At 54.2% G+C, this 17,276-nt stretch overlaps 1 protein-coding gene across 1 annotated transcript; it reads right to left on the bottom strand.

Annotated features, from left to right (window-relative positions):
* Positions 1-1,777: 1,777 nt before the first annotated feature.
* On the bottom strand, positions 1,778-14,100 carry LOC119103709 (parafibromin-like). Its single transcript, XM_037227338.1, is given in 13 exon segments — positions 1,778-1,930; positions 2,551-2,692; positions 2,979-3,109; positions 4,365-4,463; positions 5,198-5,319; positions 5,704-6,027; positions 6,548-6,642; positions 6,960-7,078; positions 7,506-7,648; positions 7,894-8,013; positions 9,344-9,387; positions 9,390-9,448; positions 13,934-14,100. Coding segments are annotated over 13 exon segments (1,566 nt in total). The 5' UTR covers positions 14,065-14,100; the 3' UTR covers positions 1,778-1,893.
* Positions 14,101-17,276: the final 3,176 nt, after the last annotated feature.

The following is a 17,276-nucleotide window of genomic DNA, read 5'->3' as shown; positions in this document are numbered from 1 at the left end:
GTTCTCCGATAAACAGCGAAAGGCCTTGCTGCATGCCATTCGGGAACATGTCTCGACCGACGAAGTCCGAGAACGCTACCTTCACAAATGCCATCAAGCTGTGAAGTCTGCATTCAAGTCGGATACTATGCGCGTAGGCTCTTGATGTAGATGAAAAGCAATTGATCGCATGGGACCCGTCACAATTCGTTGATGACGCATCGCCACCGCGATGGGCCATAGAAACCCGGGCTACGTTTCCACCCAGGTCTTGCGGGTCTTCCGCAATCGGAGAGTATTACTTCTTCCGCGTGTAACGAACAGGCGAGGCGGGATTGCGATGATGTTGCAGTGTTGCAGGAAAGGCATGTCCGAAGAAACAGCTCGCACGTCAAGCTAGCAACTGATACAACAGGACTGTCAGAGAATCACGCCTCGTGCTGCTAAAAGCTGCATGAACTCGCAAATAATAGTTGGCATTACGTTCAGACATTACGATCAGAAAGCATAACGGCCGGACCAGGCAGCCCGCTCAAATTCGAAAGTCTGAGGGTTTGCTCTTGATCACGTCAGGCCTAGTGTGGATGGACAAGTTCGCTATCGAAGTTCGGTCAGGGGGTTACCCAGCCGTGTCCTCGTCCAGCCCTCGCCTGACGCTGATCTGGGCTCCGGCTGGCTGTATCGGTGAGGAGGAAGCTACTGAAGTGCTAACACGCACGGGCTGGAGCCTATCTCACGGCACCCCGCCGTACGCGCCCGCCGCCGCCGCCAGCTGGGCCGGTCCCAGGCATGACACGGCGGCGTGCTCCCCACTGGTGGAGCGCGCGCCGGCCCACCTATCGCCGCCGGACTGTGAACTCAGCGGGCCGTGGACGTGCTTTCTCGCGGTTGTGGCCACGGCATCCTGTGACTAGATCCGCCTTCAATGCATAAAAACAACTCGCCGAACATTGCCGCCATGACCGCCGGTACAGCTCCCAAGTTGGCACGAGGCGGTACAAGGCCAAGGTGGCGCAAGACACCGCCAATACGTTCGCCAGAACCGAGCGCAATGTCTACGTGAACGCGTGTCGTGGTACTGTGCGGATCACTCCCCCCCCCCCCTCCCTCCACAGAAAAACATGGCACGCTTACACGTACATGGGTGTATTTACAATACCGATGCCTCGATGAAAGCAACATGGCGCCCCAAACTCAGTGTCCAGACCGGTACACTGGGAGCGCTCTACGCATAACGACGGCTGGGGTCATACAGGCGACCCTCAGCCAGGCCACGCAACCTCCACGTGGGCGGGAGACTTCAGCCCGCCCGACCAGCGACGGCCTCGCTGCTGACTGGGGGGGGGGGGGGGGGGGGGGGGCCGGCCGCTGGGCGTCTACACACGAACAGGAGCCGGACCGCCACCGCTAACTGGGGACACTGTCCCCACGCCCCCTGAACGCCACCGGTCCCACCGCTAACTGGGGAGACTGTCCGTACAGCTCCGGAGCGCCACCGGTCCCACCGCTAACTGGGGAGACTGTCCGCACAGCTCCGGAGCGCCACCGGCCCCACCGCTAACTGGGGAAGACCAGCATAACGCCGGAGCACCACCGGCCCCCAACTGGGGAAGGACCAGCACACCACGGGGCGGCACTGGCCCCACCGCTCGCTGCGGAAGGACCAGCAAAGCCCGGAACCCATTCACCGCCGGTCACCGGCGCGAGCTCATGCACACGTCACAAGTGCATCCGACAACCGCCGCTAGCTGACAAGCAGTCGCGCCAGGGGGCCCTCCCGACTACGCAGCGGCAGCAGTCGGCGACCGTTGGTGGGTGACGTCACCGTCCGGCGACGTGACGTCACTGGATCACAGCGCGCCGGTCGGCCGGTCCGGTGGCGCCCGGACGGCGGGCGCGGAGGGCAGGGCGCACTCAGAACCGCAGGTGCGGCTTGAACCGGATCATGAACCTGCAACCAGACGGAAGCGTTGCAGGAGAACAGACCACAATACCAGGCACACTACCGACAGCCAGGATCCTCATCAGCGTGCCAGCGTGCCAGCTGGTACATTCTCGAGCTGCAGATTATGGCAAAATCATTACGCGGAGTATGTGCCGCAAATGCAGGCTGCGTAAGGAATTAATCGCGTATTATCCACACCTCGCATGCGAATAACAAATGATACGGCATGACGGGACTCTGAAAAGTGAATCTGTCACTTCATGTTGGGGAAAGTCTGGCGTGGTCGAGAATAATCAAACAAATCATAACGGGTATCGCACGGTTGATACGCCGGCTATGTCGTTAATCATTTCGCACCACTGGTCATTATTCTGGACTATTGCAAAGATACGCGAATGACGATAACCACCAGAGCGAGCCAGAATAGCCAAATGCCACAGTAACGACGCACTGTAGTTGCGTACCAGCGCTCCAACTGACATTTGCTTCACGTAAAGCATACCGCGACGCATGTGCGAGTGCACTGAGAGCCGCGGAGCACTGATCACCCATCCCGGTATTCCGGCCGCCCCTCCCTTCACGCCGTGCTCCCGCTGGCCCGCGCTCTCCGCGGCTGGCCGGCTCACTTGTCGAGCTTCTCCCAGATGGTCATGAGCGTGGCCCGGTCCAGGTGGCGCTTTGTCTTGGAGAGGTTCAGCACGGTGACGGCCCACTTGGCCACGTTGTTGTCCAGCTTCATCTCGTCCCACTTCAGGTGGAAGGCCTGCACTGTCGACGACCCAACAACACTATCAGTTGGCTGTCATCCCCATTCAAAATGTATACATACACAGCAACAACCGCGCAACGAAATGACCTTGCGTAGCAGATGACGGCACGGACGGTTCCTCATCCTTTCTGGTCTTGCAACGTTACACGCACAGCTGTGAGACATGCAGAAACACGTAACTCCCAGCGCGAAAGACGGCCAGCAAACACAGAGCCGCCGGCTGGCCACCTCCCCAGCCCAGTCAGCACCGCCGCTCAGGGCGGAGGGCCGCGCCGCAGGGCCCACCTTTGGTGAAGATTTCGACGGGGTTGCCGTCCCAGGGCCAGCCCTTGAACTGCCAGGCGGGGCCCATGACGAACACAGCCACCACCCGGTCCCAGTCGGCGTTGGTCAGCTTCGACGGGTGGTCGATCACGCTGAAACGGAGCCGACCGGCGCTCACTCGACCGCGCCGCCGTGGAGACGGAGACCGGGACGGGTCGGTCACGGCCCTCTCACATGCTGAGGGGGGCACTGCCAGCCGCTTCAGTCACGGCCCTCTCGCACGCTGAGAGGGGCACTGCCAGCCGCTTCAGTCACGGCCCTCTCACATGCTGAGAGAGGCACTGCCAGCCGCTTCAGTCACGGCCCTCTCGCACGCTGAGAGGGGCACCGCCAGCCGCTTCAGTCACGGCCCTCTCACATGCTGAGAGAGGCACTGCCAGCCGCTCCAGTCACAGCCCTCTCACACGCTGAGAGGGGCACTGCCTGTCGCTTCAGTCACTACCCTTACACACGCTGAGGGGGGCACTGCTAGCCGCTTCAGTCACGGCCCTTTCACACGCTGAGAGGGGCACTGCCAGCCGCTTCAGTCACGGCCCTTACACACGCTGAGAGAGGCACTGCCAGCCGTTTCAGTCACAGCCCTCTCACACGCTGAGAGGGGGCACTGCCAGCCGCTTCAGTTGATGTCTTAGCAGGGTTGAAGTCAGATGCCATCAGACTTTTTATCACGGATGACTAAGGTTGCTACCGATATGGTAATAACACGGCGCACCGGTACTACCATACTGCAGCGCTTCGGCCCCATTGACGCGTGGGTGGTGCTACAACGGAAAGCGTCCCGCCTCCCTGATCGGCCACAGCTCGGCCACTCCTGCCCAGTCCTCCTCTGCTCAGGTCCCTGCCCCGTCCCCATCCCTGAGCGGCCTCACTGTCCCCGCCCAGTCCCGTCCCTGACCTGGCCAACTGTTCCTGCCCAGGTCCCCATCCAGTCCTCGTCCCTGACCGGTCCCGTTCATGTCCAGTCCCGTACTTGACCAGTCTCGTCCCTGACCGGTCCCATTGTCCGTTCCCAGTTCCCGTCCCTGCTCAGGCCCTGCCCAGCCCCCGTCCCTCACCGGTCCCATTGTCCCTGGCAAATCTCCGTCGCTAACCTGTCCAACTGTCCCTGTTCATGTCCCTGCCCGTTCCTGGCCAGTCCCTCTGCCCCTTCCAAACCCCCGTCCCTAACCGGCTCCACTGTCCTTGCCCAGTTTTCGTCCCTGACCGATCTCACTGTCCCTGCCCAGTCCCCGTCGCTGATCGGTCCCGCTATCCCAGTCCAGTTCCCGTCACTGGACTGTCCCAGCCCACTCCCTGTCCCTGCCCTGTCCCCCTCTGCCCGGTCTCCGTCCCGGGGGGCCGACTCACCGGTAAGGCACTGTCTGGCCCGCCGCCTTCTGCCGCTGGATCAGCAGGTCGTTCTCACGCTTGAAGCCCTGTTTTCGTTTCTCCTCCGACGACACGTACCTGGCGGAGGAGACGTGGCCGACGATGACACCCCGCTTTCAACATCGGGCGAATGGTATAAAGCCACGCATTAAAAATTTGAAAAACGAACCGCGCGTCGACAAGGCACGTGAAATATGAAGAAAATCGCCTCGGAGTTGTGGGAAGCAGATATGCAAGTGGCCATGAGATAATGCGGGCTACTCGTCAATGTGTGTCCCATTCAGACCCCTTACACCGGGAAGAGCGGCTGAGCATCACCCGATAAGCCGTCGGCGTACCCGCATCTGAAGCCGTACCATCCAAACACAGATAAATAGCACGCCAGCTGTTCGGTGTACACACATGGTAGTGGTTCTGCGCAACAGCGAACGTGGCGGATCACCTGCACTTGCACTAAGCCTTGCGACAATGGTTGCATTATACCACCCTAAAATCTGAACTGGCGACATATGCATCGATGGGTGTCAATGTGCATACAAAAAACCTAACTATATTGACCGTGTGATGCATTTAAAAACATGTTTGAAAAAGTCAGTAGTCCACTGGACAGGCCGCCACACCACTCGTTTCACCGGACAGCCGAGAATGCTACTGCGTCGCGGCATGGCGAAAGTGTCAACTACTATGTCATGATGAAAGACAGACGTCGACGCTTATAGCATAGTTGCGCCAAGTCATGCCAGCCGCGCGATGTCCACGACACGCTGCGGGCTGCGCACGGTCCCCGGAGGCCCGGGGCGGCCCGCACTCACTTGAGGTCCTGCAGCAGCTCCTTAACGTTGTACATGCTGATGATGGAGGAGGGGGCGGCCGGGATGATGATGATGGGAGTCCGTGAGACGCGCTTGCTGCTCTGGGGCGAGGCCGCCGCCCGCTGCGGGCCGCGGAGAGCGGGTCAGCACGGCGCCGGCGGAGGGAAAGGCGGCGGTCAGACGGCGCGCACCGGGGGAGGGGGAGACGGCGGTCAGACGGCGCGCACCGACCGCCGAGCAAACCGGCCTGGGCGCGAACGGAAAGCCGCGGCGGTCGGCCAGAAACTGAAGCGGACATTCGCGTGACAACAAACACAACAAAACGAGAAGACCTCCGGTAGAACACCCACCGCACGCGCTCCCGCAGGACCAATCACTGCAACACACCTTCCCAGTGTACACGTCCCAGCGGCGGTTATGCAACTCCCCTTCTCCGGGAGCACAGCTCCTGCCCACCCCGCGCGCCTGCCCGAGCCCCAGGCGCCGGGCGCGGGCCTGCCTCGCACCTGGATCTGCACGTTGGACTGCGACGCCTGCGGCGGCGCCTTGCGCGGCTGCGAGCCCTCCGTCACCGACTTAAGCGTCATGCCGTGGTAGGTGCCCATGGTGTCGATCTTGAAGCCCTCCGTCTCCTCCTTGCCCTGGAAGCGCTCCTGGTCGTAGCGACTGTACGGGGTGGGGTTGGGCCGGGCGGGGGCCACGGCCGGCCGCTGCGGCGGCGCCGCGCTGACGGCGGCCGCCGCCGGCGCCGGCGGGCCCGACGGCTTGTGACGACCCTCCTCGCGCGCCCGCAGCGACTGCAGCAGGCCGAAGATGTTCTTGGCGAAGTTCTGTAACCGAAGCGCGCCGGGTCAGTCGGGGCTGAGCCAGCTGGTCGGAGGCTGACAACGTCAGGGACCAGGCCGGTCTCAGTGTACACTGGACGGTCGTGTGTAAGGCTGTAGTTGTCAATGTGAGGTTGCCGAGATCATGGCGAGTTGTCCCGGCAGACGGTAAGGGGCTTCACCGCTGGCTGACTTCAAGGAACGCTTGACAGCTTGACAACCGCACCCACGCAGTCACACGTTTGGTGTCTATCAATTGGCAGGGAGCTTTGTGCTATTGGCTCACCAGGCAGGTTCGTAATACCCGGAAGCAGCACATCAAGATGAGTTGCAGCACGTGCCATTACCAAGAACCCCCACCCGAACCCCTAGGAGCTCACCCCTGACCCGAACCCCGACAGCTGACCCCTGACCCGAGCCCCGGACGCAGGCCCCTGAATCGAGCCCCGGGGAGCTGACCGCTGACCCGAATTCAGGGAGCCTGCCTCCTGACGCTCGAACCGGGCCCCGTTCGCTATCAGCCGACCTTGCCGGTGCTCTGCAGGATGGTGGTGCGGGTCCGCCACTGTCGCTCCCGGCCGATGATGTCCTTGGTCACGTCAATGTCGAACTCCAGCATACCTGCGCCGGAGGAGGCGGCCTCAGGCTGCCGCTCCTGGCTACTGCTCATCGCGCCGCCACTTGGCACGTGGCCACCAATGGCAACACCCTACAGTGGCGGCTCTCGCAACAACAGGCAAACCAGGGAGTTACGAAGCGTCGCCCTCATGACAGCTGTAGCCAACAGATCACTTTAATTTGGTGAACGATCTACGGTCGAAAACAAATACTCCTTTTTACGGGCACAAGAGGAAGAAAACTGAGTTGCGTCCATGAAGTCGAATCCGAAATACTGTGTCGAATCCATCGCTGTAAAAACTTCACACAAGCACACACACCTTTTAACTCTCCGCCAACGCCAATGTCGTCGTTTGCCTTGATTCTTGTCCGCTTGTTGGCCATTCGTTTCGCCTTGATTTCAGCAATTTTCTCGACAGACATCGTCTCTGAGAGGGATCTGGGCGGGAACAGCATGACAAAGGCCGGTCAAATACGTCCATGCAATCGAATACAAGGGCTGGTCAATATCCGTTCATATTTAAAAGGAATGTTGCGCGTTCGCCATAAACCAGCATTCGGCAACGGGAAAGTGTACCACTAGACCACACCTTGCACACGTGCCTCCGCTGGTTCACGAATACCCACGTGAGTCAATGACAGCAGCTGCAAGAACAAAAGCATCTCCGCACTGTCATTAACGTTCAACTAGAATCCAACACGAATCATTACGACCATCGTGCCTGATGTGACCAGCCCATCGCGTCTCACGAAAGGCCAGATCATCCCCGCCAGCGGCACCACCCTCTCCATCCGTTTTCAGTCCAGGCCAGCAGCCTCGTCAGGAGCACCCGCCCCCACCAGCCGCCGCAGCGGCCTCGCCTCACTTGAGCGTGTCGAGCCGTACAGATGTCTCCTTGGAGGCGTCGAGGCGCGCGGCCAGCTGCTGCTTCTTGGCCTTCAGCAGGTCGCCGTCGATCCTGGGCTTCTTGGCAGAGGCCTCGCCCTGGTCCTCGGCGGTGCGCTTCACCTGGGGCGAGCAGAGCAGGCGGTGGGCACCCCGCCCACACACAAAGTACCGCTGTGCCCGGCGGGGGGGGGGGGGGGGGGCGCTTTGGATGCGACGACGAGCCTTTGACAGAAACACGGCAGTGTCTGAGCTTTGGAAACTGAGCTCATGAGTAAACGTACACGTACGGTGCGCAAGCGTGTGATGCTCTGTCGGAGCATAACGCACAAGGCGGCGGCCCGTACCATCAGTTCCGTTCCACTCACCTGTGTGGGGATCTCCAGAGGAGCTGACTTGTCGATGCTCGCCGAGCTGGACGTGTCGCCATTAAGGTAAGACAGCAGCTCTTTTCTGTCTGGCCGGCGCACCACAGGGATATTCTCTGCCTGAACACAAACATAGCATACAGTGTGAACGTCAGAGAACACACATTGCCTTGAGGGTATAACACTGAGACGCCGCTTATTTACCGACAGACCAAGGCGAATCACGACCAGAAAACACCGTATTTGATGGTCTCATGCAAAATCTGGTAACATATTACGATGGCTACCATTCCAATCCGTCAAAGCGCACGGACCACTGTACAGGCTATCTGTGCGTTTTGAAGGGAAACCAGAGATGACACACACACAGGCTATCTGTGTGAGCGGGTACAGCGCCGCCGTCGGAGGCTGCGTCGAGCTCACGCTCCGCGCGAGTTCAGCCCGGGCGGCCGATCAGGGGCGGGCAGCCGTGACCGACCGACGCGCACACGTCAGCTCCAGGGGGGCGCGGGTCTGTCGAGCAGCGCGCGGCGCACGGCCACATCGGAGACGGACGCGAGGCGGGGCGGGGCGGAGTGCCACCCCGTGCCGATGACGGTGGTGCACCCGCTCAGGAGCGAGACAATGGCAACCATAGGGACCAGACGCTGGTGAGCGCGGCCGGTGCCTCTCACGGGCGGCCTGAAGATCAGCGGTATCACCCACATCCGACGCCGCGCACACTTCTGAAGCTTGCTTTGTGGACGTCCTCCGCGGCAACAGCGATTACTTGGACCCGAAAACATGCTTCTAACATTACACATGTGCCTCTTAAATCTGGCTAGCATCAGACATTTTGAGACCGGCCTGCCCGTAGCATAGTATGATAACACAACACAAGAGCATTCACAGTGGGTTCCTCCTTCCACATAGCTTTGTACCAGCGCTCTTCATGCAGGAAAAAGCAGTATCTCCATTTCAATTTAGGTCTCACGTCGACCTATCCCAGGTCACGCGGCACTCGGCGTAGCGTTATGGGCCAAGTTGCAAACCCAGCCAATGTCTTCCATAAAGCCGTGGAGCATAGGAAAAGGGCAGCTCTTATGCCCACACCAAATTTCATTTTCAAGTCATTCATAAAAAGGGCATCTCAGTGAAGTCAGTCATTATTCACTTCAAACATGTTCGCATCACGTAAAAACGAAGTATGTGTTCGTTCATTCATTCTCTGGATCTAGATCCCAATTTTGAATAGCAAACACATCCATACAACAAAACATTGCTGGAAAAAGAGGACCGAACAAACGCTGCGATTTTACGATTCCATTCCGACCTTTAAAGCCGCGCCTACCACACTTGCCCGAAATTCAAAAAAGTGATGCATGCGAGATGTGATCCCACACAGTGCAAAGTCAACATTTCAAACCAAGCGCACTTGGCAGCAAGCCCATCTGTCAGGAGCCATACTTACCGCTGCCTGCCGCACGTATACTGGATGTGTGACGTGCACATTTTAAGCAAGAACAGCAGGCACTCCATGGTGTAATACTCCTTGGTCTGGCCATCTTTGCCGGATCTGCAATTGAAAGTAGTGTCCCATTCAGTACAACGCTGGTGGCGCTCGGACACGGCAGTGCAGACACTTGAATTCACGCGCCATTCCACGGTGTGTCTTTTTGCTTGCATTAACGAAACATAACATAGCATAAGGCACCACATAGTACCATAGGTTGCCATCTGCAGGAAACAAGGAAGTCAGGCCTGTGACAAAAAATACTTAGATAAGGTGCAGAAACTGTATCATTCGGGCTTAATGTCGCACTCAGCTGCTGGGGCTACATGGCGTTGCCTGCCTCTCACCCTGGCAGGGAGAGCGGGCATCGCGGGGAATCGAGCCCCGTACCTCCGGCTTCCCACACGCGTTAACGCAGACGCGTTAACCACTACACTTCCCGCACCCCAAGGTGCAGAAGCTAAAACACACCACCTTGAATAATATGATATGCATATTCTGGTTGTTGAGGGGCATCCTGGCCAGAAAAGTAGAATAAAAAAATATATGTGTACACAGTATGTGTGGACACAGTTACATATGGCTTATGGTTGGCTACACATGACATCTGTACCTGGTGCAGGTCAATCCCCTGTGGTCGACTGGCTGACTGTCATTCACTGCCTCTGACCTACATGATATCAATGACACTCACATAGAGTGTGTGGTGACTTTTCGCCACGCGTGGTTAGCTGACATTAAGACCCCAGTTAGACGGCTCTGGCTGTCACTGGCCTCCAACAGTCGAGAGTGAAGAGAGCACACAGTTGCTGACTGCAGTGTTCAGTGCTGATTTTCTTGAGCTCAGCTTAAGGGATAAGTATCAAGATGAGAGGAAAAGAAGAAGCCACAAGGAAGAGTTTTTAACAGCTGTGATTGATCGGTGGCAGTTATTTTCATCACTATGTTGTTCTTAAACCTGGCAGCAGCCAGTGCCAGGCTGGGGCGGACCCCGAGTTTCGCCAGGGGGGGGGGGGGGGAAGGGGTGTGCAACATTGTGGGGCCGCCAGAGTTTAACCCCCCCCCCCCCCCCCCCCACTCCCCGCGGCAAACAAATTATGCATTCCGGCTATAAGATTTTAAGCTTCTCATTACGCCATTTTTACACAGGAAACCATCTTAACGTGCACAGCCAAATAAAAATAGACGTGCTGCATATGCACAAACATGGAGCTTACCAATTTTTCTTCAGATCATGATAAATCTTGACCTTTTGAGGCAAAGTTTTTCTCGGAAAACATGGAATTACAGCTAGCCGGCTGGCTGATGTGATCAGCTGATAGCTGATAAGTAATGCAGAGTTTTTGCTTTGTTTGTTACAAAGGGGTACAAATACCCTAGCATCTAAAATGTATCAAAAACGTGATGCACCAGTATCGGAAATGACACATACAACGAAGGCGGCACGTAAAGTTTTGTTCGACAACTGCGCGCAAAAATTCATCCATGCGTATTCGACTGCAACTCTAAGGCTAAGGCACCAAGGCCAATAGGGACAGAGCCTGAGCGATCATTGGATGCCGTGGCAGGCCAACAAAGATACTCTCGTTAACAGATAAAGGGTCCTCAGCGCAAGCGAGGGGAGCCCAAGACTACCATGGCGGGTCCCTGGGCGATCAGAAGTGTCCCGGCAGGCTGTCAAATAGGGCCTCGGCCAGAGCACAGGGCCCTCTGAGCACCCAAGACCAGTGTACGTGAGTTAATGCCGCTGTGCGGCCAAGAATGCGGGTTAGCAGAAAGGGCCGCGATAGGAGTGAAGGGTCCTCCGCAACGAGATCAAAGGAAAAGAGCCTTAGATCAATGCAAAGTGCCCCTGAACATCGAGCGGCTCGGTGCCTCACCTTATATGAACCCCTGCAACAGCCCAAGACCATATGAGCAAGTGGGAAGAACCCACGACTTATATGAAGGGCCCCTGAGCAACAAAGTGTACCCCGGTGTATAAGGCCCCGACAAAAGCGCATAAGGCCTTTCGGGCGAATGGGAAGAATCCGTGGAGGGCCTCTGATCAATCAAGAGTGCCCAAGCATGTCAGCGGGTAGTGCCCCAATAGCAGCGCAGGGCCCTACGAGAAAATGCAAAACAATCAGGGGCAACGTGGAAGGCTCCTTAGCGAACAGATTGACCTGCAAAGTGAAGATATAAGGACCTGACAGCAGCGTAACGCCTCTTGACAGCGTAATGAGCCTTAAAACATCCCCCAATCACCACCCTCTCGATCAGCGAATAATTAACATTGACTGTTCACAGGCTCTTCACTTTCCCTTGTGACTGCTCTTGTTCCTCTAGAGGCTCAAACACGTAAACACGCCCAGTTTTTTTTCATTGGAAAACTGCGTCCATTCGGCCAGTCATGGGCACCTTCAGAGCCTGTGGGTTCCCTTGGGACACGGGGGGGGGGGCATGATTCTGTGCTCCCACCCTCTGGATCCGCCACTAGCCCGAGAAGTTTAATAAATGGGGCCCAGCAAAAACACAGGGCCATCCATTCAAATAGCCAGTACCCAAATCCCAATGTGAAAGATACCCAAGTGCTTGAGTTTGTGCAAGCAGGTTAACAGAAAGGGCCCTCTAAAACAGCACAGGGCCCTCCATTCAAAAATATGAAGTACCCAAGACTCCATGTAGAGGGTCTGAAACTATTCAGTGTGCCCAAGCAGTTACACAGATAAGGCCCCCAACAAGAGCAAAAGGACCCCTCCATTCAAATAAGAAATGCTCTCAATACAGTGTAGAGGGCCCAAACGATTGAGGGTACGCAAGGAGCTTATCAGATAGGGCTCCCAACAAGAGCATAGGGCTCTCCATTCTAAAGCAGTACCCAGGACCCAGTGCGGATGACCCCTAAAGGTCCAGTGCACCCAAGCTGACTCAGATGGTTCCCAACATGAACATAGGGAGCTACATTCAAATACCAAACTCAATGAGCAGGGCCCTCAAACAATCCAGTGTGCGTGAACAGGTTAATTTGGAGGACTCAGAATGACTGAGTGTGCCCAAGCAGGTTCACAGACAGGCCTTCAACAAGAGAAAAGGGCCATAAGCAAGTGACAGAGAATTGGAAGGGCCCTAGACCAATGTGGAGGGCCTCTGGGTATATCATGAGTGTGAGACTACACTGGCAACATGTTTATTTGAAAGCCCTTTTAGTGGGCAGATGACACCAAATTCTACATGGCCAATGAAACCAAATGTCACAAGCTGCTTGATGAAATTTTGTATTGGGCTCCAAGTTCCACAAACTGGTGATGACTGCCACATCAGCTTATGGTTACCAACCAAGAAGCTGGTCATCACAGTGCCCTGAGTTCAGCACATTCACAAGGACAACTGCTATTATGATTGCATGATATGAGCCATATGACCAAGGTTTCCAGAACATGACACAAACAGCCTCACAAATGGGGATTATGGTCATGCTACCACATGGCTACCCATTCATTAAAATGTCACTGTGTAGACCTAAAATCACAATGTTTACCCCAGCTCTGGACATTGCATCTGTGGAGTTGAATAATGAAGGTTATAGCCAAAAAATTCCACTAGTTTCTGATAACAGAGGATGATGCTGAGGACTTGCTGAGGATAGTACAGTCTTATATGAACACTCGACTAGCGTTGCATTTATGATCTCAGTACACAATGTGATTATATATTATTGTCATTTGGGCTAGTGACTGCAGACCAGGACAGGTGTACTGCACTGAGGACATGATTCACCTATCATTTTAAATACAAATTAAATAATTTATTGGCTATCACCACACTTACACATTACAATAGCTTCAATAGCCACAACATAATGTTGTGAAGAGGCACAGGAAATGAGTTAGATGATACAGATTATGTACTCTGCACTGTGCATGCTAAGCAGATTGTGTTGTCAGAAATGAGTTATCATGCCACATTAGTTTGAAGCTGTGCTGACCAGAAATCAGTATAAGCAAGGTGCAGCAGCATATGGTACCCTCCATCATAATGCTGGTGTCAGCCATAACATATATTGCTATTACTCAAAAATAATGTTCAAGCTCATGTAAAATCAGCAACAAGCTGAACACATCCTCACTTCTAAGATCACTGCATCCATGCAACCAAAAACTATTAAAAATGCATTATGGCTACCATGGTGACAACAACAGTGACATCAAGGCCAAAAATTTCAATGATATAACTTGAGCAATAACATAAAAACAAGACATATATACACCATAGAGATGGGACGATGCACTTAATATGAAAGCAGGAATGTCACAAATTCCCACAAATAACTAAATGTTAAGATTAAGTGTAGTTAGGAGTCACCATTTAATAGAGGACAGTTAATATTCCAAAGCAACACTGGCATGGCACTAGTGTGACTGAAAGGAATGTTTCTACCCCACCTTCATGGGATATTAGTCATGATTTTAATTTATGAAAATAACTAAGGTCAATAATAAGGGTCAATAAGAGCACAACATACATCAGCTTTCCTCCAAGCGCCACGTTCGTCTGAACTCAACTTACCCCCAAACCAGATAGTTCGTATTCACTGATTTCGGAAACGAAAATTCCCCAAAGACGATATTACTATCTCGCTCAATAATCTCTTTTTTGTTGACATTATACTGCCTTAGAAGGCTCAATGGGTCTGCCATTATTGCACAATGTGAAACCACCCCACGCCACCAATCGCGCCGCACCAAGGTTGTGTATAAATAACAGCTGCGCTGTTTCTCCAAGAGAACTCTTCTTTTTTTGCTTTGGACCAGCAGCTGAGGCAAGGTATAACATTGTTATAACGCCATAAAGCATAACAATGTATCACGATCATGGGCGTCACTTCACATACGTTCGGGAGGGCGAGCCTGAGCCCCCACTGCTGACCTGAGCTTCTCAATGCTCCTCTATGACCCTTCAAGGCATATAAGCAAAAAGGGGGCACTGGGTCGAAAACCACCACAACCACGGTTGTGTGACAAGTATACCCACCAATGTTGAAGCAAACACGGGGTAACTTTAATCTGGGTAACCCATATAAGCAGGTGCATTCCCCAGACAGATGTTCTTTGGCCCAATCCAGATGTTATCATTCGAAAAAAACTTCTCAAATACGTTCAGAATGGCCTTACATATGAAGGAGTTGGCTTCACAAAAAGGTTGGATGCTTGCAGGATACCATTTGGTGCAAAGTTGACATCGTGCTTATAATGATGTGCCCAGGTAGCTTAAGCGTAGAAAATTCATACACTAAAGTTACCTGGACACATCACTATTAGCACGATGTCAACTTTGTACCAAATGGTATCCTGCAAGGATCCAACCTTTTTGTGAAACCAACTCCTTCAGGTGTAAGGCCATTCTGAAAATATTTGAGATTTTCCTTTCGAATGAGAACATCTGGATTGGGCTAAAGAACAACTACCTGCAGAATGCGACTGCTTATGCGAGTTGCCCAGATTAAAGTCACCCCGTGCTTACTTCAACATTGGTAAGTGCCTTTGTGACACAATTGTAGTTTTGGTGGTTTTCGACCGTCAATTGAATGGCAAAACACGGTAAACGACAGCAGCAATAGTCATCAGTGAAACAGCTCAGCCGGTTGCAGGTAATCGATCGTCCAATCGATTGTCCACGGTGATGCATCCCATCTTAAGCCTGAGGGTGGCCCTGAGGTTTTGAAGGTTGTTTGCTTATGCACGTAGACGCGGTCTTCAGGTTGCCACACTCTATGAAGTCCAGAGGTGACAGGTCGGGTGAGATCGAAGCCCCCCCCCCCCCCCACAGCAGTCTTAAGCTGGTGCGCATGCCAGCGGAATGGTTTTGGGCGCAATCCAGTGAATCTTGTGCCGCGCGCGGCGTCGCCTCGTTCCGCTGGAGCCACTTCTCGTCCCGGTCGGTCCTGCGAAGTCGCCTCAAAGCCGCCCAGAAGGATATCAGAGCGGTAGTAGCGTGCTGAGATCGTGTTGACAAGGTGCCTGTTTTTGTCCTCAAAGGGGTGTCTTCTGTAGTTATGAATTGACGCATGTCAGACCACTGACAAATGCCATAATTTTTTACCACCTTTTGCCGTTGAGTGGTGATTCGAATGCCACCGCAGTCTTGATTTTGCAAGGAACATACTTACCACTGTTAAGTGAAACGGGAGCTCACTTTTACCTGGTCCTGGTCCCGTCAGTGACCCGTGTATCCATTCTAACGGAAAAGAAGGAATGCTAAGTACGTCCCCTTTACGCGACTACAAATCAGAAGAAATGCACGCCGGTCTTCTCAGTTGTGATGCAAGGACTACTTTCTCAGTAGCCAAGGGGAGAGTGTCATTGCAACGCAGTATGCTTGGAGCGACCATGACTTTCTTAAGATGATATTCGCACTTTTTGGTTGGATACATTTCTGGAATGAGCGCACACGCCAAGCAGCGCTTGTTTGGAAAGCTTTGGCCCGATCGTAAAATTCCAGGTCAACGGCGCAGATTAGCAGTGAAAGTGCAGCGTGTGGCAGCCCGCAACGCTCGACATGGCCCGTCATGCCCTCTGACATAACCTGATATTTAGCGCGCCCCTGGCGCTGGTAGCTATTCCAGTCGGGGACAAACAACAAACGCCTGAAGAGACTCGAGCCCCCACTGTTCGATAGTGCACTGTAAATATGAATAAAGTTTGTAAATCTGAACGCATCTGTTCTAGCTATCTGAGCTATCCGGATGGATTTAAACATATTACAGGATGGGGCAATTTCAAGCACAATTCGGCGATGAAAGCCTTCCTTTCCCTTCCATCTGGTTGCACCCCAAAAAGATGTTGAGGAATAGAACAACACATTTAGTGCGGTTTGTTCCAGCGTGAAAACAGTATTGGGCTGATGTTGATCGAATTCATCGACATGAAACACCTAGGCCCAAGACATATCCCGCTCATATCAATTTGCCAAGACGAACCAAAGCGTTGGTCATCATATGTTGTAAGCAGCCCACTTTGAAGACCTGTTCGGTCACCAGTATTTACATACCCTGTCCTTCATGGTATCAACGTGTCTGTTGAGAATGCCGTACAAATTTAACTTTACTTTTATGCATAGGTACATTGTGGTGGTGTAGTTGTCGAAGGTGCAATAGCTAACGTCCTAGCACTCCCGTCGGTGGGAGTGTCTGCGGTAACACTTCCGTCGGTGGGAGTTTCTGCCGTATCACTCCCGTCGATGGGAGTTTCTGCCGTATCACTCCCGTCGGTGGGAGTTTCTGCCGTAGCACTCCCGTCGGTGGGAGTTTCTGCCGTATCACTCCCGTCGGTGGGAGTTTCTGCGCATCACTCCCGTCGGTGGGAGTTTCTGCCGTATCACTCCCGTCGGTGGAAGTTTCTGTCGTAGCACTCCCGTCGGTGGGAGTTTCTGCCGTAGCACTAACGTCGGTGGGAGTTTCTGCCGCATCACTAACGTCGGTGGGAGTTTCTGCCGCATCACGCCCTTTGGTGGGAGTTTCTGCCGTATCACTCCCGCCGGTGGGAGTTTCTGCCGTAGCACTCCCGTCGGTGGGAGTTTCTGCCGTAGCACTAACGCCGGTGGGAGTCTCTGCCGCATCACTAACGTTGGTGGGAGTTTCTGCCGTATCACTATCGTCGGTGGGAGTTTCTGCCGTGGCACTAACGCCGAGACACACTCGGAACGGCGAGGCTGTGCCCGAGTGGCTATCGAAACGCGTTATCGCCGCAAAAGGGCTGGCGTCCGACTCGTGGATACACCTGAACTGTAGATTTGTTCTGTGGAGGTACACCTTTGGATAAAAGCACAAACCAGACTCGATCGTGAAACGCCACTAACGTATTCACAATTTGCAAGATGACTTAAATAAAGAGCACTGGAGTACCTTTAACGG

Source organism: Pollicipes pollicipes, unplaced genomic scaffold (assembly GCF_011947565.3).
Source record: "Pollicipes pollicipes isolate AB1234 unplaced genomic scaffold, Ppol_2.1 Scaffold_5724;HRSCAF=6776_pilon_pilon_pilon, whole genome shotgun sequence".
NCBI lineage: Eukaryota > Metazoa > Arthropoda > Thecostraca > Pollicipedomorpha > Pollicipedidae > Pollicipes > Pollicipes pollicipes.
This window is presented reverse-complemented; position numbering and strand designations above follow the sequence as displayed.